The 23,264-nt window shown below is 38.8% G+C and overlaps 3 protein-coding genes across 5 annotated transcripts in view; 1 reads left to right on the top strand and 2 right to left on the bottom strand.

The window, feature by feature from the left end:
• Nucleotides 1–997: 997 nt before the first annotated feature.
• Nucleotides 998–3,046, bottom strand: LOC139962792 (transmembrane protein 35B-like). Its single transcript, XM_071963120.1, has 2 exons — nucleotides 2,735–3,046; nucleotides 998–2,013 (listed from the first exon to the last, which is right to left on the bottom strand). The coding sequence occupies exons 1-2, from the start codon at nucleotides 2,831–2,833 to the stop codon at nucleotides 1,690–1,692; spliced, it is 423 nt and encodes a 140-aa protein (XP_071819221.1). The 5' UTR covers nucleotides 2,834–3,046; the 3' UTR covers nucleotides 998–1,689.
• Nucleotides 3,047–4,041: 995 nt separating this feature from the next.
• On the top strand, nucleotides 4,042–8,848 carry LOC139962779 (large ribosomal subunit protein eL24-like). Its single transcript, XM_071963096.1, has 5 exons — nucleotides 4,042–4,121; nucleotides 4,252–4,327; nucleotides 5,454–5,701; nucleotides 7,383–7,437; nucleotides 8,679–8,848. Exons 1-5 carry the CDS (start codon nucleotides 4,111–4,113, stop codon nucleotides 8,754–8,756), a joined length of 468 nt encoding a protein of 155 aa, XP_071819197.1. The 5' UTR covers nucleotides 4,042–4,110; the 3' UTR covers nucleotides 8,757–8,848.
• A 3,796-nt stretch (nucleotides 8,849–12,644) lies between these two features.
• The window catches only part of LOC139962770 (neuronal acetylcholine receptor subunit alpha-9-like), a 74,405-nt gene continuing 63,785 nt past the window's right edge, over nucleotides 12,645–23,264 (bottom strand). For all 3 annotated transcript variants that reach the window (XM_071963081.1, XM_071963083.1, XM_071963082.1), the window contains 4 exons: nucleotides 22,739–22,848; nucleotides 21,813–22,363; nucleotides 16,988–17,255; nucleotides 12,645–15,780 (listed from right to left, as the gene is read on the bottom strand). In XM_071963081.1, the coding sequence (XP_071819182.1) occupies nucleotides 15,381–15,780; nucleotides 16,988–17,255; nucleotides 21,813–22,363; nucleotides 22,739–22,848 (1,329 nt within the window). In that variant the 3' untranslated portion in view covers nucleotides 12,645–15,380. The remainder of the gene's footprint in view (nucleotides 15,781–16,987; nucleotides 17,256–21,812; nucleotides 22,364–22,738; nucleotides 22,849–23,264) is intronic.

Raw genomic sequence — 23,264 nt, 5'->3', positions numbered from 1 at the left:
TCAACCATATGTTAACAAAGCTGGCTGGATTGTCCAATTGCACAACCTGGATTTCCCAGGTCCTTGTAAATTTTTCTTAACAGGATATTCTGCACTACAGGTAGACAATGTAAATGTATTGGAAAGGAAATATTATGAGAGAAAAACAATGATATTTTCTGCTCTATTGCCCTGACAACATTCAATTTGCAGTTGCCAGATTCAAAATTTACAAAGACACAACCAAATTTAGAAAAATCTTTCTCATACAAGATGATACAAGACCTATGATGTGGCTATGATCCCAAAATGCAGAAAATTGCATGTTTGGGCCAGCCATCCTAGGAGACCAAAAGGGCTCTGAATGGGAAAACAAGAATTTAAGAGAACGGTGTGCTCATTGTGGGTTTTACAATCATCCAGTGCTGGAACACTCAGTAACCCATGTGGGTCAGGCTTCCACACGATAACCATCAAATCCCTGTAGCCAACCGAAACACCTAGCCAATTTATGGCAAGTTCATCATCTGTCTTCTTCTTGCCTAGAGGCAAGTTAAAAACTTGCAAAAATCCTTTTTGGGACTCAACAAGAGCCAGTTAATTGAATCATTCAATTCCAGTAACATAACCAAGAAGAACAGAAACCATTAAGTCAGTACACGAATTATGATGTTAATACAGTTTGTCTGTACATGAAACAGTGTTTATAATGGTGTGAATTATCTCCAGACTCACAAGTTGCTGGTCCATTACAGTTCGAAGAAAATTTGAAACCAAAGAGAAACATAATTCAAACAGGTTTTAATGCACAGCAAATTACCATACGCCAAACTAACTAAACTAGCGCCCTCATATAATTTTGTAAACAGATGCCAACGTTTGCTTGAAAGTATTTTGCTAACATTTGGTGGTTTGATCCTAAAAGTGAGACGTTTTAATTTTAAGTCCTAATAAAAGATAAAGATAAACTTGAAATATTCAGCCGGAGGTGCAGTAGAGATGTCAGACGTATAAATAATTAAAATTCTGTCATTTTGTATTAAAAAGTTGTAAATGAATGGTATTCTAAGTCTTGAAAACACTTGTGAGCCTCTGAAAACATGTAATTTAAAGGAGCAGTAGCCCCAAATATCAGCCAGTTCTCATGTGATAGATAATATTTGATGAACGACAACCCCAAATAGGTAAAACAACCTAGGTCTGTTTGGGAAATATCAAGAGGGGCCCCATTTTTTGTATTGTTAAGTAATAGTTTCACCAAGAGGGTGTACACTATACATTTAACATTTTTATGGTGATAGTAGGCTGTATTACTTTCAGTGTTAGCTTATCTTATGAACTCCTCATTTTACTGACATGTGCAAAATCCCAACTCTACCGAGGAATACAAACAAAGCACTGAAATTACTGAACAGTGAATACAATTTATATATTAAGCACCACTTGCTGTGATGTCACTTATACAAAGTAGCATTCTAATGTAATGTATGATGGAACATGGATACAGTTACCTGCCAAAGACCAGAACAGGACCAATTTTCTTCAGTGCTATTGATTGTAGTTGTTGGGCATAAAAACTTACAAAAATTACAATTAAAGTATAGTTATCAAATTTGTTGGCCTTAATTCTAAAATTATTTGGCATTCAGCGCCCGAGAGAAGAAGACAAATTGAGAAATTGAGGAATTACTTCGAAAAACGAGGGTATCTTTACGCAAGGTGGAGTTTCCCTCCTCTGCTTCCCCAAAAACCATTTGGATGAAAGAGAAGGATGAGGAGGAGACCGCCAGCGATGAGAGCCGGAAACATTTCAGCCACGGCGTCACCGAGAGCCAAGTGTGTTTGAACGGCACCGACGGTTATGACGAACAGACCGAGGCAACTGAGAGACCTCCAGTCGTAACGGCCAAACGCCAACAGGGAACCCATCAAGATCTCGGCCGCACCGGTCAGTGCTCGGTACATGTCGGCTGCTGGTTGAATTCCGACCATCTTCAGTGGAAACACACTCGCATACCGGCCAAATGCCGAGACCTGCAAATCATGGAAATTAAAATGAAAAATGAGGAAAGCGTCAATTATACGTTTGTTTACATCAATTATGTACAATTAATCAATTATGGCTGTTTGTAAATCATATGTATTAAAATCCATTGTGTAAAACTACTATACAACACAGCAACCAGCGTACTGTTTTCATTGACTCATTCCTACTCACTAATCAGGGATTCGGGATCCACAAGAGGAGAATGACCAGGGGAAAGATTTTTAACTGTAACAGATCTGTGACCAAACTGTACTGTAGTAAGACTGGTTCAGTGGGCTTGCATTCAGTGATATAAACCTTGTTCTTGTTTGTTTTTGTAACAGAGAAAAACAGGGATTAATTTGGTGCTCATTTTTTTCTTTTCTTTTGTGTAGCATTTTCGAAGGCTCTGAAAGGTAGCACATATATGTCAAGATATTGTTCAAATTTCAAACTTTATCTTTGTTGGCACGTATGAAAAAGAAAAAAATGCCCCCCAAATTATTGTCAGGTCCTTTCTGTTCATTTACTCAATTTGTTTTCTAACTTTCTATTTTAATCTGTAGACTTGCTATTCTGCACTTCTTGGATTTAGTTCTTTCAATAATTACTTTTAAGGAAATCATATTCTGCTTGAGTTGTTGCCTCTTCTACTCCCTGTGATATATGATTACGTGTTAGGCATAGCTAAATGATCAGTTTGCAAATTAGACAAAAATTTAGTCCTACCATTTGATTATGAGCAGGTTGAATTGGCGCCACTTTCACCAAACCAGCAACTACAAAGAAAAGTCCGACACCAATTGCGAGATAATGCATCGATCCCATCTTGATAAGTTGAACCGTCCTGATATACCGGGGTAGAAGTTGGGACTGTCAGTGTCTATGGTACAGTTCACCACAAGCTAGCCTTCATAAATGCAGTACAGTACTCTACACACATGTACAAACTGCTTGTACAGCACTTACTATGTACATACAAAACGTCAAACGCGTAACGGTATTTGTGTATTACCGCGTGAACAGGGGTGCACCGTTATAATACACCCTTTCAATCGATGATGCAACCTACCATAGAGGAATGTTTACGAGGTCAGTATTTGTCTAAAGATGTCAAGGTAAAACAAACAATAGGATGCGCATTTTGTCCGAGAAACATTTGAGAGCTTTTGTAATAGAGAATTGCAAATGCAGAAAACAGTTCCCGGTTTCAAGCACGGTATTCACTGACGAAACCATAGCTTCAAAAGGAAAGGGTCCAATCCTGTCATCAATCGAGACAGTCACAGGGGACAGGGATTGAGAGTGGATCAGTTTTTTGGTTTTCGTGCCCTGGTTCCATCTTGGGTGACTTTCTGTAAAAAAAAAAACGGTCTTTTTTAAAAGGAAAGCAAAACAGGTGCTTGAGCAATCTCAGTATCACGCATAGGATACAGACCTACATGTATAGTAACCACTCCTGTCGAATGAAAACACGACTCCCTTTACCCCCCCCCCCCTCCTAGCTTCCTCTCCGTATAATCTGTCAATACTGTTTCTTTCTTGATCCACACTCAACTCTGTAATCGTATGACACCATGATGATAGAGGCCCAAGTTACGCATCAACGTACGTATACTACTAAAAATAAAATCAGGGGCTCGACTCTCCAACTGCGGGCAGACAGAATTAAAAAACTTAAACAGTCGAAACTTCTACAATTATGTTTCAAAAGTTGTAAATATTGAACCATGTTGAATATAATCAACTTCTAGTGTACACTAATACTCAAAAGCGGATGGATCATCCGGCCTCCCCGTGCACCACTCACCGGGACGACATACCATTTTAGCCCCCTTTATAGTAAATTATGTTTTTGTGACTATATAAGGGTTTTGAAGTTGCAAAACTGGGGAAATAGAACGTTTCTAACGTGAACTTCCCCGCCCGTTCCTTATATACCCCTCCCCTTCGGCTCCGCAGTCCATGTAATTACCGTAAATTGTGAGTAAACTTCGCATAGTAATGAACTTTGCGGTTGTGCCGTTCAACTTCCGGGCTATAAACAATATACCTTCGATATAATGTTTGATATTTAAGTTTAGCGCCCTCTCTAGATTTTCAAGATGTCCGTCAAGTAAGAATATTTTCCGTCTCATAAAAATCCTTCCCCATCTCCATGTTTAGGATGAAACAAATCTCGAAAATTAACTTAACGTATAAATGAATAATTAAATCTTTCTATTCCTTCATTTTCTTTTACGCAGAACGGATTTATGCCACTTTAGTCTCTTCAAGATCTACCCTGGCCATGGGAAACGATATGTACGACAAGATGGAAAGGTACTTGCGCAACTGTACACAGTAACGTGTGGCACGGTTGGCTTAAAGCGAAAATGCTGAAAATAAGATTTACTTGTAGTTTCCCTTCGTTTACATGAACAAAAGTCATCTACATGTACAGAACAAAATGGGAGTTGGGATCATGGGTACTTACTTGTTGGGGTAGCTGAACCAAGTGGTCTAAACTACGTAGCCTAGCCTAGTTTTGCCTTTTGGTAACACAAGGGCATAGTGATTTACGTTAGCCTAACTTTGGTTAGGCTATCAATCAAACTACGATGGTTTAACAATGATGTTAATAACTCTAATATCATAGCGTTAAGGGCTAGCCTAGGTTAGATATTTGTCAACACACTGGCACTTGATATTTATAGGCTTATGTAACATTAAGTACGGGTCCGTAAGCTAACATAAACTTTGGAATGGCCTAGCCTAGGCCTATCATTCTGAATTTACTGTGCTCAGCTTTAAGTTTATGAAGTTTACACTAACATATATTATCATTGTCTTACTAGTTTATGTATGCTATGGACACTATTGTGACATGTGCTGTTTAAAATTTTGCCAAAAGTTAGGCTTAGGCTAGCAAAATTCTAACGCAGAGACCAGGGTCTATGGCCAAGACCCAGGCTACATTGGGGGGGGGGGGGATGGGCCAAAAGTACTATAAGTAACTTAGTCTAAGGATGTTGTGAGTTCAAATTTGTCAATGACATAATAGCAAATAGTGTAGTGTACACAAGACTTTGTTTAGATAGTTTCCAAGGTATGGTCACAATATTTGGAACACAAATGCCAAAAATTACCTGAAAGGTTGATCTGAATCAAGAATGGTTTAGGTCTGAAATCTCAAGTCATACTGTACTTCACCCTCGTACCATGGCTTTCTTCATCTTAATTTTGACTGATTGTTAAACAAGTAATTGCTGTTAGGGAACATGTAAATGCAGCAGTGATTATCTTTCTGTTGACAGTGGTGATTCTTTATCTCATTAGCTACATGAACAGTAAGTGTCAAAAAGTGTGTTGTCATGATAAATGTGATTACAAACTATGCAATATTACCTCAAGAAGAAAAAAGGCTTTAAATTTTAATGTAGATTTTTTTTTTTTTTTTTTGCCATAGACCTTCATCTTCATCAATTCAAAATGCCAGAGGTCCTTCTTCATGAAGAGGAATCCTCGTGACATCAACTGGACGGTGTTGTACCGGAGGAAACACAAGAAGGGCGTGCAGGAAGAAGTGACCAAGAAGAGGACCAGGAAGACGACTAAATTCCAGCGCTCTATCGCTGGGACCTCCCTGGCAGAGATCATGGCTAAGAAGAATCAGAAGCCAGAGGTCAGGAAGGCCCAGAGAGACCAGGCAATCAAGTAAGCCAATTTAACAATTTACCTGAATACCTGAAATACTGCACCCCCCTCCCCTCAGGGTACGCTAGCGTGGTTTCACCTGTATATCCAAACTCATCTTTTTGTATCGTATGGATGTGGTGGGGGAGGTGAGGGGGCAGAGTGGAGGTATATTAGAAAATCTTGTTTACTACTGTATGCAATAATTATATTTAATATAAATATAAATTTGACCAAACTCATCTGTGCTGATTGATATTCAGTGGCCTTTTTCAGTACATTTCTGAGTGGGGATGTTCAAAATGCATTTTGCATTTAAAATTTTTTTATGGTCTTTTGGTTCTATACTTAATGGGTAGTAAAGGACACTTAAGGCAGCTGGTTTTGTTGGGGGGAAATATTTGATATAAATCAGCCTTTTTTAAAATGTTCGTCATGAATACATGATCAGCTAACAATAAATGGTGGTGTAAACAGGATAAATGATAGTCATTTAATGTCCGCGGAAACCTGGCTAGGTAATTATCTTGCAATTGCAAAAAACTAACATTAAAAAACAAAAAAGTTCTATTTGATTAAAATGATAATTCGGTATTTTAAATTTTTTGGTGATTGTTTGAAATCCCATGTTGTGCTTCAAGCCAAGGAAATAATGAATACCTATGTGGCAATATGAAAAGTATTTACAATTTGCTGAAATACTAACTGTAGTAGTATATCTTGGATTGATTATCCATTAAAATAAAATCACAGCAGGACAAGATTGACATACATACTGTATAAAATGATGTGTACTGATCAATGTATTGGTATGGTCATATTAATGCACAGAAAGATTACAATCAAAATACTAGTTCAAAGAATACCGTGAGGAGATTTTATACAGGATGCAGGAGGGATTGGAAATTTTTGCTACAGTAATTATTAGATGACCACCTGATTAATACCATGCTTCTCTAATCTTGCCTACTGGTGCATGAATATAGTTGATGTAAATGAAGTGTTAAAAGGAGGATCTTTGCCTCTTTATAAGTTATACCATCTGAATTATCTGTTGATCTTTGCATCTCACTAGTAAATTTCTATGAGCAAGTTAAGTATTCTTCCATTCCTGTTTAATCTTGCTGACTGCTGAGCAATATTTAATACAAAATGTAATACGTTTGGTTTCATAGAGAAGGCTGAAAACCACCTTTCAACAGGCTGAGCCATATAATATAAAATGTAATATGTTTGGTTTCTTAGAGAAGGCTGAAAACCTCCCTTCAACTGGCTGAGCCATATAATATAAAATGTATGTTTGGTTTCTTAGAGAAGGCTGTAAACCTCCCTTCAACTGGCTGAGCCGTATAATATACTGTAAAATGTAATATGTTTGGTTTCTTAGAGAAAGCTGAAAACCTCCCTTCAACTGGCTGAGCCATATAATATACTGTAAAATGTAATATGTTTGGTTTCTTAGAGAAGGCTGAAAACCTCCCTTCAACCACCTGAGCCATATATCAAATATAATATGTTTGGTTTCTTAGAGAAGGCTGAAAACCACCCTTCAACTGGCTGAGCCATATAATATTAAATGTAATATGTTTGGTCTCTTAGAGAAGGCTGAAAACCTCCCTTCAACCAGCTGTGCTATATAATATAAAATGTACTGTTTGGTTTCAAACTAATGCTCATCTTTTCTTTTTTTTGTGTTCTTTAGAGCTGCTAAAGAGAAGAACAGGTCCAAGAAAGATACAAGGAAGCCACCTGCAAAAGTAAGAGAACTGAATGGTAGCCAGAGAGGGAAATGGGAGGGGTAGGGGTAGGAGGGCATAAGGGAGAGGTGGGGCAGTTTTGTTTTCTAACTCACACAACTTGGTTAAGCTTTGTCCTGATCATCTTTGTGTGTTCGTTTATTCATTTCTGTGACTTCTCTTGTCAGTTCATATTCACTGCGTGTAATTGTTGGGCTTTTATGTACAGTACAGTAGCCAACTAGGATTCTGAAGGATGATTTGTATGTATGTATATGTATGTATGTATATTAGATCCTCCTGCAAGCACGAACTCACGAAGAAGCCTCATTGGCTTATCAAAGCCGCAAGCTGACCGAAGTCAGTCTCTTAGATTCATATTTAACGTCCATGATTATGAATTGTCAATTGTCAACAACTCTGTATCTGGACCGGCGTTAACCACTGAGCTAACACTCCACAAATTTGAAGTTCTCAAGGCTAGAGTGTGAATGTGTTGAAAGAGGGAAGGAAGGGGTGAAGTGAGGACACACTGATTGTGAAAGGTCCTCTTAATAAACTGACTGTTTCGCACTTGCTCTGGAGTAATCGTTTGCAACAAAGTATGCTTCTTACCAAGAGTATGCGATAAAAACCCTTCCTCTCCCTGGCGTTGTGAGATAAATGAACCATGTGCTACTGTGAGATCATCACTCGGTTTTCTTGGTCAATCTTGCATGAATAAAACCAGTTTACTGTGTCCATTCATCACAAAATAATTATCATCCTGGAAGACAGATACCTTGAAATGCAGCAGACTCATAATTTACATGTTGAGAAAGCTTGTAGCTTAATCCCAAAAGGACAAGTCAGTTGACAATATTATCTCCCAATTGGATTTATTTTGCAAATTTGGAGGAGCATTTCATATGACAAAAGCAATTGGTGGTATCTTTATGCAGAGGCTGGCCATTGAGGGCTCAAACCGATAATCTTCTAGTTGCTTTAATCCATTGCTTCCTATGCCTCCTTTCCCCTTGATCAACTTAACCATAGTGGATTGACGAAATGTTGCACTTACTACAGTAGCTAGCATCGTGAATGATGGACCTTTGTGCAAAGAAATATATATAGGATAGATGGTTTTGATATCTTATCTGAAGAGATTGCCAATAGTCCAGTATATGTAATGGCATTGGTTTAAAAATTCAGTAATATATGTCTAAATTTGATAAAAGTATTATCTTATCATGATGTCACCCTGTCTGTTTGATCTTTTGCAGCCTGCACAGAAATCCCAGAAGCAAAAGGCAGAGAAAAAGATGAAGACGGCAGCTCCCAGGGTCGGAGGAAAGCGATAAGTTTACAGGGATCATGATGAAGAAGATGGCTAATGGTGTTCAGATTTGAAATTGTCTTACAGATGTTGTAAAATAGATGGTCGGAACACAAAGATCCTTCTTTTCTTGTCTTTTGTAGTCTGTGTTTATGTGGTTGAAGATGGAATGAGAGTGATCTTTTATGGGTTTCTGTTTTGCAGCCATTTTGCATGATTTTGGTACATTTTTGAGGCCATTAGATACCAATCCCATGACAGTGAAACACCCTGTCTGAACTTTTGCCAAGTGAAAGTCACACAGAGGAGACATAAATTAATTGGTTGAATAATTAATTAATCTGTAATCCCAGACAACTTTTCATCTAATAGTGTCATCAGAAAAGGAAATTACACTAATTTGTCACTTTTGGTTCCTAGCCGGAGGCAAAAGGAATCTATGCGATGGTGATGGCGTGTATGTATGTGATGCTTGTAAACATGGTAACTCACAAAGGTCATGGTGGATTAACTTCATACTTGGTATGTGGATGTGTCTAATTAAGTGCAAGAAGCCTATGTTTTCTGTGAAGTTCAATGGTCATTTGGGGTCAACAGAGGTGTGAACACGACCCAAAAATTATATCTTTGTTGAACTTCATACATGGTATGCAGATTCAGCTTGTTGATTACAAGAACCCTATTGAAAGTGGTGGAGGTCAAAGGTCATTTGCAGTCAACATTTAAGTGATAGTGAAAATCTTGTTAACACAAATACCCAAGAAGTACATTTCTCTTTAACTTCATACTCCGTAAGTAGATCCAGCTTGGTGAGTGCGATAATCCTTTGGAAATTGGTAGAGGGCAAAGGTCACATGAGGTCAGCAAGGCATCAAAAGTGTGAAAACCTTATAACCAGGATAACTCCAAACTTAAAGTTACAATTAATCTCTGAATTTATCCAATGCTATGAGTTTGATTTGGTGGACATAGTTTGGTCAAGTTCAGTTTTGTTCTGCGAAGGTACTCTATAGGTCTTCAACAAAACGTGCTAGGCATCCAGGTAATGAAATCTGTTTCAGAGTTTGTACTCTTGCTTTAAACTTGCACTTTAACCTCCAATCAGTTTTCTCTCTTTTAGCTTCAAGGGGTCAACAGGTTATCTCTAATGGTGGAAAACTTGGCCATTTTCTCAAAAATATTTCAAAGTGTCTAAACAATGTCTTATAACTCTATACAATTTTTAAAGGGATAAGCTAGCTCAAAATTGGTAAAGTGTGTCTATATTTCACATAGGAAGACTGTTCTTTCTTGATATTGAAACATTTTGGTTTAAAATTCTACGCTGAAATCCTTGGAATGGTTGAATCCCAAAAAGCGAGTGCTATAAACAAAGAGCTGGAAATCTCTGATCTTTTCTGGTTCTCACTTAATTTGTTAGACAAATTTAACTCACTTGCTCAACAATAGTCAGATAGCTATTTTGAATTTAGAGCAAATTATATGACAAGGAATCCTAAGATAAACTGGCTTTCCTGTTCTTCATTACTTATAATTATACATGACTGTTCAAGCTAATAGTTTGCATTGTTCATAAATTTAAGTCTGAAATAGTATCAAAAGTTTACCAAAATTAAAGTAAAAGCTGCTAAAAAGCTGTATTTCTCTCCCATTCCTTAAATTATGTTTTTGTCCAAAGTGTAACACTGAATGACCACACATGAACGCCGTTCTAACTGAAAGACATATATGTGGTTACATCTGTTTGGATTGCCCACAATTGGTGAGTTCTGTTTCATTCCAATGTTACAAGGCTTCTGTGTTTAACTTTCCTTCCTTTAATTCAAGCATTGCACCACCAGATAGTGACCAACACAAAATACAACTTTTTAAGATTTAGATATTGAATGAACGAGCTTGTGAAGCAGTCATTGTTAAGTAATACTTTAACATCTTCAGGGTTAACACCATGACATCTTCAATGATGGATGATTAAGTGAAAAGACATTTTAAGGCAAATGTAGATTTTGTTCATGAAGAGTTATAAAACTGATCAAAGGGAGCGAGAAAAACATAATACCGAGTGGGTACAGTACTTGGGATTTGTACCCCACATTTGTACCCCACATTTAATTATTAATTTGAAAAGATGACAAAAAATAGACTGACAGAGTGGGAAGCTTTAAGTAGCAAGATGCCACTTATCAATTGCACATGTATTTAAACAATTCTCCCTTGTGAACACAGCATTACAAGTTTATTTTTCAAGAAGATAAAAATTTTATTTAAAAAAGCTCCTCAACCAAGCTCTGTTTTCACACCCTACCGCTCCCTGTGAAACCCCAGCCTATGAGACCCCTCATCATTCTCTCACAGCCTCAGTGAAAAAACCTTTTTTCCTCAATATCAAAATGATTACAGCAAAATGGCAACTTTTCACCACATTCTTTGATAATGTACAATTTTTGCAATGCAGGGTCGACTGCTATACATTTGTACACATTAGTGCATGAAACATTGCAAATGGAAATTTTGTATCTAAACTGATAATCCGTTGGTAAACAGAACCAGACTTACTGAGAAGCTGTTTGAACAGGGACAACTTCAAATTGGGTAGCAAAAGTTTCGTACGTACAACATATATAAATGAGGCGAAAATCACGTAGTTTGACTATTGGCATATACTGCAAGGAGACGATATACTGCAAGGAGACACCAATGGCTTGTATACTAGAGATTTTTGTAATGAACCCCCCCCCCCCCCCCATAGCAGTTGACAAAATAGACTTGTTTAACAGTCGTTTTGCTAAGTTGTCCTTAAGTAAACTGGTCGTGTAATACTGCCACTAGCTAGGCAGTGGCGGCGGAACCGGGGGGGCTTGGGGGGGCTCAGCCCCCCAATGAAAAAGTTGAGGGGGCAAATGCATGATAAGCCCCCCCAATATTTACCAAGGCTCCGAAACGTGCATCTGCCCATTTTTCAATGCATACTTGTCGATCTGTCCGATGCACACGTATACTTTATAGGTGTAATAATTTTAGTAAATGCTGGGGGACCCTCGGCCCGTCCCCTGGCTATAGACCACATTGTCACCCCAACCGCGTCTTCACGCCCCGTAAAAAGTGGAAGCAGTGAGTGTGAGTACCGGTAAGCGCAACACAACTTCGTCTTAGGCCAATGACTTGCATCTTTTCAGTCAGTTCTCCAACATCCCCTTACTCAGTGGCGGAGTGTCCATACAGTCAGGGGGGCGGATGCCCCCCTGACGGACTCAAATGGACTGCAGGCGCCATTTTCAGCTTTCCACCACTTTTTACTTATTCGCGATTATTGACTATTTTATTGCGCTCTCATCTACCTTTTGACATTTGCCATATTCTTTTGGTGTAATTTTTCGACAAAATGGCGACGACACCTATTTATTTTCCGTTTATCTGCAAATTAGCAAGGCCCGGAGAGGATCATTTCCTGCAATCTAGGGAGTATCTTTACTCAAAAATTTTCTGTACGCTCCGCGCCAACCTGTGGTGGCGCTCCGGTTAGATAGTGTCGAAAGCGCCCCTACAGACCATTTTTGTCCCCCTGACCAATACCCCTAGCTCCGCCACTGCCCTTACTACACTCAAAAACGTCTTTGCGAGTACACTACGAGTAATAGGTACTCTCTTAAAACACCATCGAATATACAAATAGCAATGTTTTTACAGACTTTTACGTGCAATCTGAGAAATTGCAGGCTTGAGACCCATATTTTAGGGCTAGGTATTCGCAGCATAAAACACTCGGGAAGTGCCGTTTCCGGCCATCTGGGGGATTGAAAAACCCCAAAATTTTCTTGTACGCTCCGCGCCAACCGATGGTGGCGCTCCGCTTAGTTAGTCTCCACACATTAGCCCCCCAATAATTTTTCCGTTCCGCCGCGCCTGTAGCTAGGGTCTGAAACTTTTTACTTTTAGGCTACTTGTGGAAGGTAGATGTGTCGACGCTGAAACAAAACGCAAACAGGTAATTTTTAAGCACCACAGTACATTTAGGTGTAACAGTTGTAAAACGTACTACCCATTAATGCAAGATAAATTGTGTCATAAATAAAGAACTTGAACGTAAAACAATGGAAGCACACGTGACTTGGTGATGTCATATATAGACTTGCACAAGTCCTCCACCCCTGTTTGTGAAGGAACATTAAACCTGTGATACCTTCCTAATGGAATAAGTGTCTTTGTTAGTTGTTCATGACAGTTATCACAATGACTTATTATTGGTTTAGTTTGTGTCTCCCTGAAGGTCATCAGTATTGACCCCAAATTCTAGGATGCTAAAAGTTGCTAAAACTTAGCAAAATACTTTCTGAATTTTCTGACATGTAGGAAGATTTAATGAGATTATGCAAATGAGGGATGATGAAGGGAATTATTTTCAGGATGGCATGAAACTACTTCTTGGAATTTGAAGTCGTGAGTGACAAGTACTTGATTTTCTCGTATTTTCTTTTCGGTGTCGGGGGAGGTTAGGCACGGTGGGGGAGGGGAGGGGCAATGAAGGTAAAGATAATATGTCTTGATCGCGCTAGGGAATAGTTTCATTCAAAGCACCCCTGCATGACGGTTATCACAGATTGAAAAAAATGATGTCCTTTGCTCTCTTTGGAACTATGTTTGAATTGTGACCTACAAAAGACAAATCCACGTGATGCGTCATGATGATTCACAGCGTATATTCCCGACACAGTGTACCTCACTGTTTATAGCTTCCTAACCAGGGCCGTCTTAAGAGATCACCGGGCCCTGGGCCGGGCAATGGAGCGGGGCCCCTCAATCAAGTGAGTTCGAAAAAAGTTGCGTGAAAAATTGACATCCTTGACAATCGCTCAAGCATAGACATGCCTGCATTTACCACTCCTCCCTATGTCGCGCATAAAGCATAAAGCTTTAGCTGAATAACATACGTGATATATCTTAAAGCTGAAATACATTATAGAAGAGTAATCTTCCAGTTGCCCTCCATCCCTTACCTAACAATACTGGACTCACCATTTGTAACACCCTTGTGTTGAGTCTTTCAACTGGGGAAACTTACGGAACTTGCAGCATTTTCTGGCCTATTCAATAAGTTTTCCTCCCAGATTAAGACATGGGGTTACTACGATTGCGGGGCCCCTGACATCGCGGGGCCCTGGGCCAGGGCCCAGTGGGCCCATGCGTTAAGACGGCCCTGTTGCTAACATTTGGGGTCAATAGCAGATTAAAAGAAACGTTACAATCATTAACCAATGATTTAGTCTATAAAGTGATATAGATCCTTTGTCTCTAACAGATTCCGCAAATTGTTTTCCTTGACAGAAATGGTACATTTTTTCTTCAAAGAAAGGTCGCACTAGATAGAGTTTGGACACTAACACCAAACAACTTGATCCCCTCTGATTCCCAGTCTCCATAAATTGAGATTGTTAACAGAAATAGTTTTGATGTTCCTTCATGCATATGCATGAGACTAGATCATCAAACAGCCAATCCTCACGTGAGAGTATTTCTCAAGAGTTGGTGCATCACAAGTACATTTGTGCTTGACTTATATAGTCTTAAAATTTATACTTTCGGAAATTACTTTTATTATTATTCACTTCAAAACAGCAATTATCACACTATCCTTGCAATTATGAACAGAAACATAACATAAAAACTAAAGCTTTTCACTTACTCTGCCTTCCTTCCATGGTGGCATTATTTACATCACATTTGAGCAAACTGTTAGCAATTATGTTTGTCTCGCACATGAAGATCTTTTTTTGTATCTTTGTTATTTAGTTTGGTCCGATTGGAGAGAGAAAGGAGTTGGGGCGGGGGGGGGGGGTAGGTCGAAGTGGAGAATTTAGGAAATGGGTTATTTATTGACGTTACCTTTTTTTGGAGTATATAGGATCAAAATGTCAATCACGAGTCAATCACGTGATTATATTCAAAGAAATTATTATTTTTATTGACTCCCCTTCCCCACATACCCCTGCATAGGAGTCGGCTTCCACAATCCCATGGCCACCCCCACCCCAACCCCCGCCCACCTTATAAAATCTTGATTTCGCCACTGAAAGGAATTACTAACTGAACAACTCTACATTAAAGGTTGATCGATTAACCAGGCCCTTAGCCAGAGTAACCGATTTGGGATCAACGCAGTGGCTACGTGCCTACCATTAACTCGCCCCTGCAGGTATATACCGGCCTGTATAAGTTCATGCGTTAGTCTAATTGGGAGCAGCCCCGTCTATCAATTTGAACCTTTGCGATATAGACATCTGTGATGGACAACTTCCCATGAATACACCTTACAACAAATCTTGATCCGTTTAAGAAATATCCTAGTTTGCCGTGGGCTGGCATATTTAACAGTTGATTACATGTGGCGGAGTTAAGCACCGTCTTTGGCAAGCCATAAGCCCAATAAATCGGAAAACCCCGGTTTATCGGTTAATAATCGAGGTTTATCGATCAATCTTCGATTGTCGCCTGGACAATCCTGGATGGTCGATCGATAACCATGGATTATAGAATAAAACTTTGAATATCAACAGAAAATCCTAGATTTTCAATTGATAATCTAGGTAATCCAAAGTAATTTAGCGGGTGTGGGTTACCTCTACCAGTCTATCCTTGTTCAAAGGGGGTGACACTAAACACAATCGTTGACGTTAAGTGGTACCTGCCAGCGAGGGATCCACATTAAGATATAGAAAGTCACAGAAATCGTCGTGGTTGAATAAATAATGAAAAAGAGTCTGTCCATCACCGTAGCAACCAGTGCCCATTCTCGTTTGCTCTTTTGCAGTTTAGTGCGCTTTTTATGAGCGCCGATCATGTGCTGATGTACGTTCGATACACTGCCCTCGATATTTTTCAGTCGAACTCTCCAAATTATGGGTATCTTTTCATCAATGTGTTCATATTCGCTAAGGTTCTCTTCCTGTTCCATGTGAGAGTTCTCGTCATGCAGAAGACTCTCCGTACTGCCGCTGTCGGTCTTTAGGTTGTTAATCAACACGTTCTCCTTTGGGTTATATTTGATGCCGTATCTAAATAAAAATAAAAAAGGAGGGGGTGGGTTAAAACGAAAGAAGAAGAAAAAAGAAGACAAAATTCAGTGCTAAAAAACATGTCTGTTTCTTCAGGTTGAACCAAATCCTCATAGGAGTTTGTATCTATGAATGTAGATATGAATTTTCACCAATTTTTTTGTGTTATTTTTTAAAATAGCACAGTGAATGTCACCATGGCAATTGAGCTGAAAAAGGTGTTTCTTTTATTACATAATATGTAAATATGTTATATTAACATCGAAAAATAATATATATTTTATTACACATAAAAATAAATAAAAAAGGTTTGGCTGTGATTGTAACGGCATGAGAGAGTTGGTAGCTAAGCACACATTCTAAATGCATCGAATTACAGAGATAAATTAACAAAAGGATAATAATGATAGGAAAGGAAAGATGTTGAGGAACATATGTCGTTGATGACGTCACAGACCACCTACTGTGATTCACGTCCCGCGGTACTAGAAGGTTTAGCCCGTCACAATATGTTACATATTCAATGAACCATATCTCTGCAGTTTATAGGGACCAGATAATTAGACGGGAATTTCAACTCTAATAATATGGAACAATTTTTCTTTCTTTCAGATAAATGTTACAATGTCTGCCACCATAAAGGCATTGAAGACTCGCCCCAAACCGCTTGCCGCGCTCTGAAAGAGTTAACTTTCCGCCGCTTGCAAGTGAAGTTTTTTCTTGTCGCTACAAAATGCATGACAGTATATGAAACGTGATACCTTGTTATCTTTTATCTGGACCTGAGATGTCAATCGCTTTGTACACTGTGTTGTGGGTATTGACCGTAGCTGTTTGTATTGACTGTACACTAGTGTCTAATTACCGACGGTAGCAAGCTGTGTGTATATTTTCTGGGATCGATGGTGGTGTTTAACACTTCTGTTACACCTTGTTCGAAACTAGGTCAGATTACCGGCATGAGACGTTTCTTTGTGCGCCAGTCTTCACACCCTTGAACATCCCTTTTATAGCTCTATGAAGTCTCATTTTTCGGCTATGAAGAGAAGAACCAATGGCAAAAGTTAACGCAGACGACTGCTATGGAGTACGGACGCTGCATGCAAGATCAAGTTCTAGTTTCCACTGTGTACAGCGAACTCAAACCATTTAATCCATCCCATTTTGTTCTGTTTTGACACTATAGTATATAGGAAAACCAGTTTACCTCGATGCGAACCATCGTTGCCTCCTCAGCACTGCCTCTCTCTCGGCTGCATCTTTACTTTTCTGCGGGTGTCTTTTGACGGATTTTTTCCAATAAGCCACGATATCTTCCATCAACATTATTCTAGCCAAGTAAAAGAAGACTGCTCGTCTCATCCACCGCGGTACATTCTGGGCGCTCTCTTTACCGAGATGAAAGATGTTTAATATCGCAATGTTCATGCCAGTCGACAGAGCAATCAATATCATAATAGAAATGTAGTATTGAGCTGTCAAATTAAAGCAGAAGAAATAAGAAAAATCATAAATTAGAAGCATCCCAATTTATGGAGAGAATGTATTACCTTAATCAAATATGCTAGGGCTTATTGTGTAAAATGTAACGCAACGTTAGAGTTAGACATTGCAAAGTCTCTTTAGCTGTATAAAGGCGAATTCTGTACGGCGATCAGTAAAATCCATATACCGAACCAGTCGGGGCACAGAAATTCCATTGGGTGGAGGGGGGTGGGGGGGGGGGTTAGGGAGCAATCAAACAGTTTCGAATGGGCAAACATTTTAGAAGTGCATAAACGCGACTGTATGAAGAGCATAACACGGGAAAACGTATCCCAGAAACAGGAATTATCATTTCTCTTGAATGTATCTCAGGATCCTTTGAAAGCACAAAAGCAAATGTTAGAAAGAGCCCACACCTACATGATGTGGGGGGGGGGGTGTTAATCTTTATGCTGACATTAAACAATGCATCGAAATCACCGAAATAACAGGATAAAAAATGTATCCCCACTTCAAAACAACTTGCTTATAATGTTCACAATATATACGGACCTCATATTATGGGATTTATTTTTATGCACGTGGTTAGGAGGCGTCGGCAACATTTTTAGAACATTGTAAATTCTGATGTCTACGCACAACAAATAATGCTTTTTATTTTGTGGTACGTTTTCAAAATGATTAAACTTAAGGCAATTTGAGAATAAATTCCACAGAAAGTATAGGAACATGGACCAACAAAGCAAGCGGTAGTATACGATGCTTTCCAAGGCGGATGTTGCCAATCCCGCGGTTTGAACAGAGACCGTCGGGGAGCGGGGGGGGGGGGGGTTTAAATAATACTGTATTTTCATGTTCATATTCATATTATACTTAAGGAAGCATTAAAGCGTGCGAATCGGGGCTAAGTTGACATTATTATTCCGGGCAATTATTCCTGGCTTTTAGAACCCTTGCAACCCCTTGCAACTCTAGTCTACATGAACCCATCATGTTTTACTTCTACTTTTATTGCTGTTGTTATTACTTTAAGGTTTTCTTAAGTTTGGTAATTTTATATTCAAGGTATTGGTTCTTTTGTACAGTGCTCTTGAGCATGTTTTATTTCATGATAACAGCACTTTAATATATGGTATTTATTATTTATTATTATTATCTTAATTCTCTGTCTGTTCGGGCGTCATGTTTCTCTATTATTAGACACAAGAATGCTATATTCTTTGCTGACTAAAGCTGCTTGTGTCGAAATTTGAAGAACAAGATAATGGAATTTTCGGATGTTTAAATTATTTCTTTGTGACATCGGTGTTCGATTTTAGCCTCGAGAGATAGATCTATCCCTCTTTAAATCGATAAAATTAAATAATAAACATGTCAATGGCACCAAAAAAAATAATAATAATACAAACCGCGTTTTGAATAGAAGTAAAACTGACATCAGCTAATTCAAATTGACATATTTTGCTTCAAATTGAAAACTAATTTACATTTTCAGTGGCGTAGGAAGGTACTTTTGAGTGGGGGGGGGGGCTAAAGACTGATGGCCGGCCTGGGGGAGGGGTCTTAGGGAAGGGGGTGTCCCCTCCCCCTTTGGAATGCTTTGCATTTCCAGGTGGCCTCAGATGCAATTTGGTGCAATATATAGCACACTTCAACACCCACTCCATTTTGTAAACTTAATTTTTTATTTTCACCTGGCCTTAGATGCAATTTGGTGCTCCAAATTGATTTTTTTTCTCATTTGGAAATGAAAAAGGAGTTTTCTGACTTGCGAAGCGGGGGGGGGGGGCGGAATGATACTTCCGCCCCTCCACATTTTTCACTGGGGGGGGGGCTGGCGCCCCCAGCCCCCCGGTTTCTACGCCCTTGACATTTTTGTCCTTCAATTTGTGACATTCATGGTTTAATCTGTGTATGTCAATATTTCAATCGATTATTCGTATACAAAACTTACACACACAACATTTTGTTTTTTAAATTAACGTAACTTTCCAAATTTATATCAAAATTTAAGACGGGACATTGAACCCATATAGGAGGTAATAAACAACCAATAAGCGATGACACAAAACAAATTCCATGTCAGTCCTATTTAAACTTCGTCAAATTTCGTCCTCTTATTTCATTTGGCGTTATGTGAAACTAAAACCCCAATAGAAATCCCGCTCAAATATACACTAGACAGTTAATTAAACTCAACATAATTATCTTCAACAAACTATTTTGCAATTCTCCTCTAAGGCTAAATAATTGATGATTACGTCGGCTCCTCGGTGCATGTCTAATTGTTAAGGTTTATCCATTGTTTATAAATTCTGATTTCTTAGAAAAAAATATATATATCTTAAATTCATATAAATAATAGAGCATTCTTGGATGATTTGCAGCAAACATTTGTCCTTGACGATTTTTTTAATACAATTCAAAACATGTTTTTTGAGGCTATAAAAGTTATGTTTTCCCCACTGAGGTTTGTGTGGCATCTGAGATACGGATCTAATGGTATATGTGTTAGACTAAGGATTCCAGTCGCTTTGATTGATGACCTTCAAATGTTTAAAGGGTAAATTCCCACAAATCATAAGCGGTGTAGAAATACAACCTGTCATATGAAAATGAAATTTTGTGCCTATAGTTATCTTTTAACACTGATGGATAACTGGTAATAATTTGAATACTTCGAATCTCCCAGTCAGAACGCCTATATATTTTTTTAGTAGGCTGGGAGTTCTCGTTTTTGTTAACGAAAAGTATACCCTTTTTCCACTTTTGCATATAAAAGTGTCCCTTTTTTATATATCGTTGAGAAATCAAGAAAATTGTGCCCTTATGTCGGAAAATTAAAAAAAAAGTAATTAAAAAGGACCGTTTTGATGGAAAACATTATAATGCTGCAATTAGCGGTACCGTTCTTCGAAACATATGCCTGCCCCCTTTCCCACCCCTCCTTACCCCTCTAGACTGAATTCTTTCCCGTCGCGTCCGGTTAGAAGTTATAAGGATAATGATAATAACGAACAAGAGAATAGACTTCACAGAAAGGAAACGTATCAATTTGATTTCGACAGAGCTTCTCTTTGTACAAACCTGAGGCAATTTGTACTAAGTTTATAATATTTGGTTTGCTCTTACTTACAAACCCTGCCATAAAAGTTTCAGAACACTCGATCAAAGGATCAACTTTCATTGGATTGATGGACGCAATGTTAGAGCAATAAATAAAAATTTTGCAGGATTGATGAGCCAAATAAGAGCCATCAAGTGTAGACAGAACTAAACGGAAAGTATAACATAACACACACGGCACTTGAATCAACATAATATCTGCGATGCTATTACATCTGATGTTGCCGTCGGTTGTTATACATTATTATTTGGTTGCTCTTGACTTGATGTTTTTTTATGATTGCAAATTTTTGAATAATTCAAGAGATGTTTGATGTTTAGATGACAAAGCATTTGCAATAAAGATAGAACTTTTATCTGAACATTTTTTTGGTTTGTGATATGGTGTTAATGTATTACCTATTGCTAAGGCTGGAGTGCCTATTCAACACCGTTCCAACACTGGTTATGAGATGGATTAATTGTACAGGGTTTACTATACAAGCGACCTAACGTATTATATATGATGTGCTTTCCATGTATATACATTTATTCTGTGAATTGTTACCCCGCCTTTTGCATTCATAGCTGGAAGGAGGTGCCTGCTGTATATTGCACGCCGTTTCTGATATTTTTGTAGCCTGTCACTGTGTATGTATACATCCCTTCTTTATAGTTGTTGTTCAGTAGGCCTATATTGATCCACCAATGGGAGATCTCAGTCAATGATGACGTCAGTATACGGGAAGCATTCTGAATATCAAAACCATTCTTCGTGAAGAATGATAGACCAATTGTGTCGATTCCTTCTCCATCAGGATAATATACAGACTCCTCCGCCTCACCCCACCCCACCCCACACACACTCATACCCCTCACCCAACCCCCACCTCATCCCCGACTTTGTCGAATTGTGTCATAATATACAAAATGTATAGACAGAGTCTGTGTACTGCAAATCGCCATAGCTTACTTTTAACAAATGCCAATGACGTATCGAACAATGGTGCACAATATAATTGTAATTAACCAAACTCAGGGCAACCTCCCAAAACTCTTCTCATAAAACATCGTCAATGCAAACTTGCTCTACTTTAATAAAGCGGGGGAGGGGCTGTTGTTGCTATAACTCCAAATGGGGAAATATTGAATTGACTTATAGAACCTTCACAGGTATAATGGAAATGTCACGTAGTAGTTTCCTCCGATTTGCCAGATCGCGTAGCTTCAAATTTGTTCATTTTTGTTCAAATTTGTTCATTTTTGTTCAAATTTGTTCATTTTTGTTCAAATTTGTTCATTTTTGTTCAAATTTGTTCATTTGAAAATCAGTGTTTTTACTGGCGATGAGATATACAACTACGTGGATTGCCCTTTTGTTTTTATTTATTCTTTAACTTATTTTGACATAAGTATCAGCAAAAAAATTGATATATACTCACTGACTATCGGTAATTCCGACGATGTTCTAGGAATGGTTTCCGCCACTAAGAGTAAGAAAACAGTCATAGAGAGGAACAGACTAATACTCAGATTGGCCTTCACGACCCCAACGTTATACGGCATTAGAAAGCCTACCATTGACAGTGCCGACAACAGTAATATGGGCATCACCAGTTTGTGTATATAGTACTGTGGTTTACGCTTGAGTCCCATACACAACGTCACGTCCACGTACCGTTGGGGACAACAAACGTAGAATAACACGTGACGTTTAAAGAACGCATACTCCAAATGCCATTGTTCGTTTTGTTCGAAATCACTATATAACGGTCCCGGGGTGCCATTTACGAGGTCGACCAGCCTTTGGTCAAATGTCCAGGATCCAAATTTCAGTTTACACGTCTGCACGTCGAACGGGAAGTAGCGAATACTCAAGAGACATGTGCTGTGTTGTACGAACGGTTTTGTCGTCAGTCGTATGAAGCCATCGTATCGAAGTATGACATTACTAGACGTTATGTTCCCCTGTGCGAGGACCGCTGAATCTCCTCTGTTAACAGAACAAAAATGACAAAAAAAGATAGCACTTTCAAAACCTTTTTTTTTGGGTGGATAGAAACAGAGAAATATTGCATGTAATTAATTAAAATATTTTATTAGGGCTTATTACTTATATATATTAAAAGGTAAAGGGACGGCTCCCCCCTCCCCCTCCACTCCCAGCAGACGGCTTCGAGAGTCAGTTAGGACCATGGGGACAGTTACCTTATACCAGGCCCTTCTTACACTCTTAATATTTCTCATATTTTCCCAGGCCATCAAATTTGACGCCGTGCCCTGCGGAAGTACCCCTGCCCCCACCCTTTCATCAGAACTGGAACCTAGCAAAATGTTCTTAAGTTACGTACTGAAGATAAATACTTACGTATTGTACAATGTAATATCTGGGATCCATATCTCTGACGCTGGTATTCTTAACTCTGAAATACCACCAAACTCCTCGGGGTTCCAATGAAGAATCTGATCCACCCAGCTCTAGTAATTGAAGAACACAAAAGACGAAGTCAATAATAATTACAATATCGGTAAATGTAGCTGAGGTCTGTACGAAGGTGACGGAAGTGGAGGGTTGGTGTTCAAAATACGAATAACTATAAAGAATCTAACATTGTTACATCATTTAAAGCAAAGGTGTTAGGAGGGCGGGAATGGGGCAGAGGAGGGAAGTGGAAAACAGTAGCTGGTGTAACCCGACTACTGGTAATCCATTTCTGTGTGGGGGGGGGGTGGGGTTGGGGTGGGAATGGGTTTTGGGGTGGGAGTCGTTATTAAATATGGTTATTGGTATCATAACATGTAGTAATACCCGTTCCCTATCCTGTCATGACTACGCAACTTTCATAGCATGAGGACCGGTACAAACTTGCATTGAGATTTGTATTTAAGGTTTT

The sequence above is a fragment of the Apostichopus japonicus genome, chromosome 21 (assembly GCF_037975245.1).
Source record: "Apostichopus japonicus isolate 1M-3 chromosome 21, ASM3797524v1, whole genome shotgun sequence".
NCBI lineage: Eukaryota > Metazoa > Echinodermata > Holothuroidea > Aspidochirotida > Stichopodidae > Apostichopus > Apostichopus japonicus.
The sequence above is the reverse complement of the archived record's forward strand: the minus strand, read 5'-3'. Positions and strand labels throughout refer to the sequence as shown.

Bases quoted from the DNA above. Each gene is read 5' to 3' on its own strand.
- LOC139962792 (XM_071963120.1), bottom strand. From the start codon at position 2,833: ATGGGATCGATGCATTATCTCGCAATTGGTGTCGGACTTTTCTTTGTA. The intron at 2,014-2,734 runs GTAGGACTAAAT...CATGATTTGCAG, and splicing joins AACCTGCTCATAATCAAATG to GTCTCGGCATTTGGCCGGTA.
- LOC139962779 (XM_071963096.1), top strand. The intron at 4,328-5,453 runs GTACTTGCGCAA...TTTTTGCCATAG, and splicing joins ATGTACGACAAGATGGAAAG to ACCTTCATCTTCATCAATTC. The intron at 7,438-8,678 runs GTAAGAGAACTG...GATCTTTTGCAG, and splicing joins CAAGGAAGCCACCTGCAAAA to CCTGCACAGAAATCCCAGAA.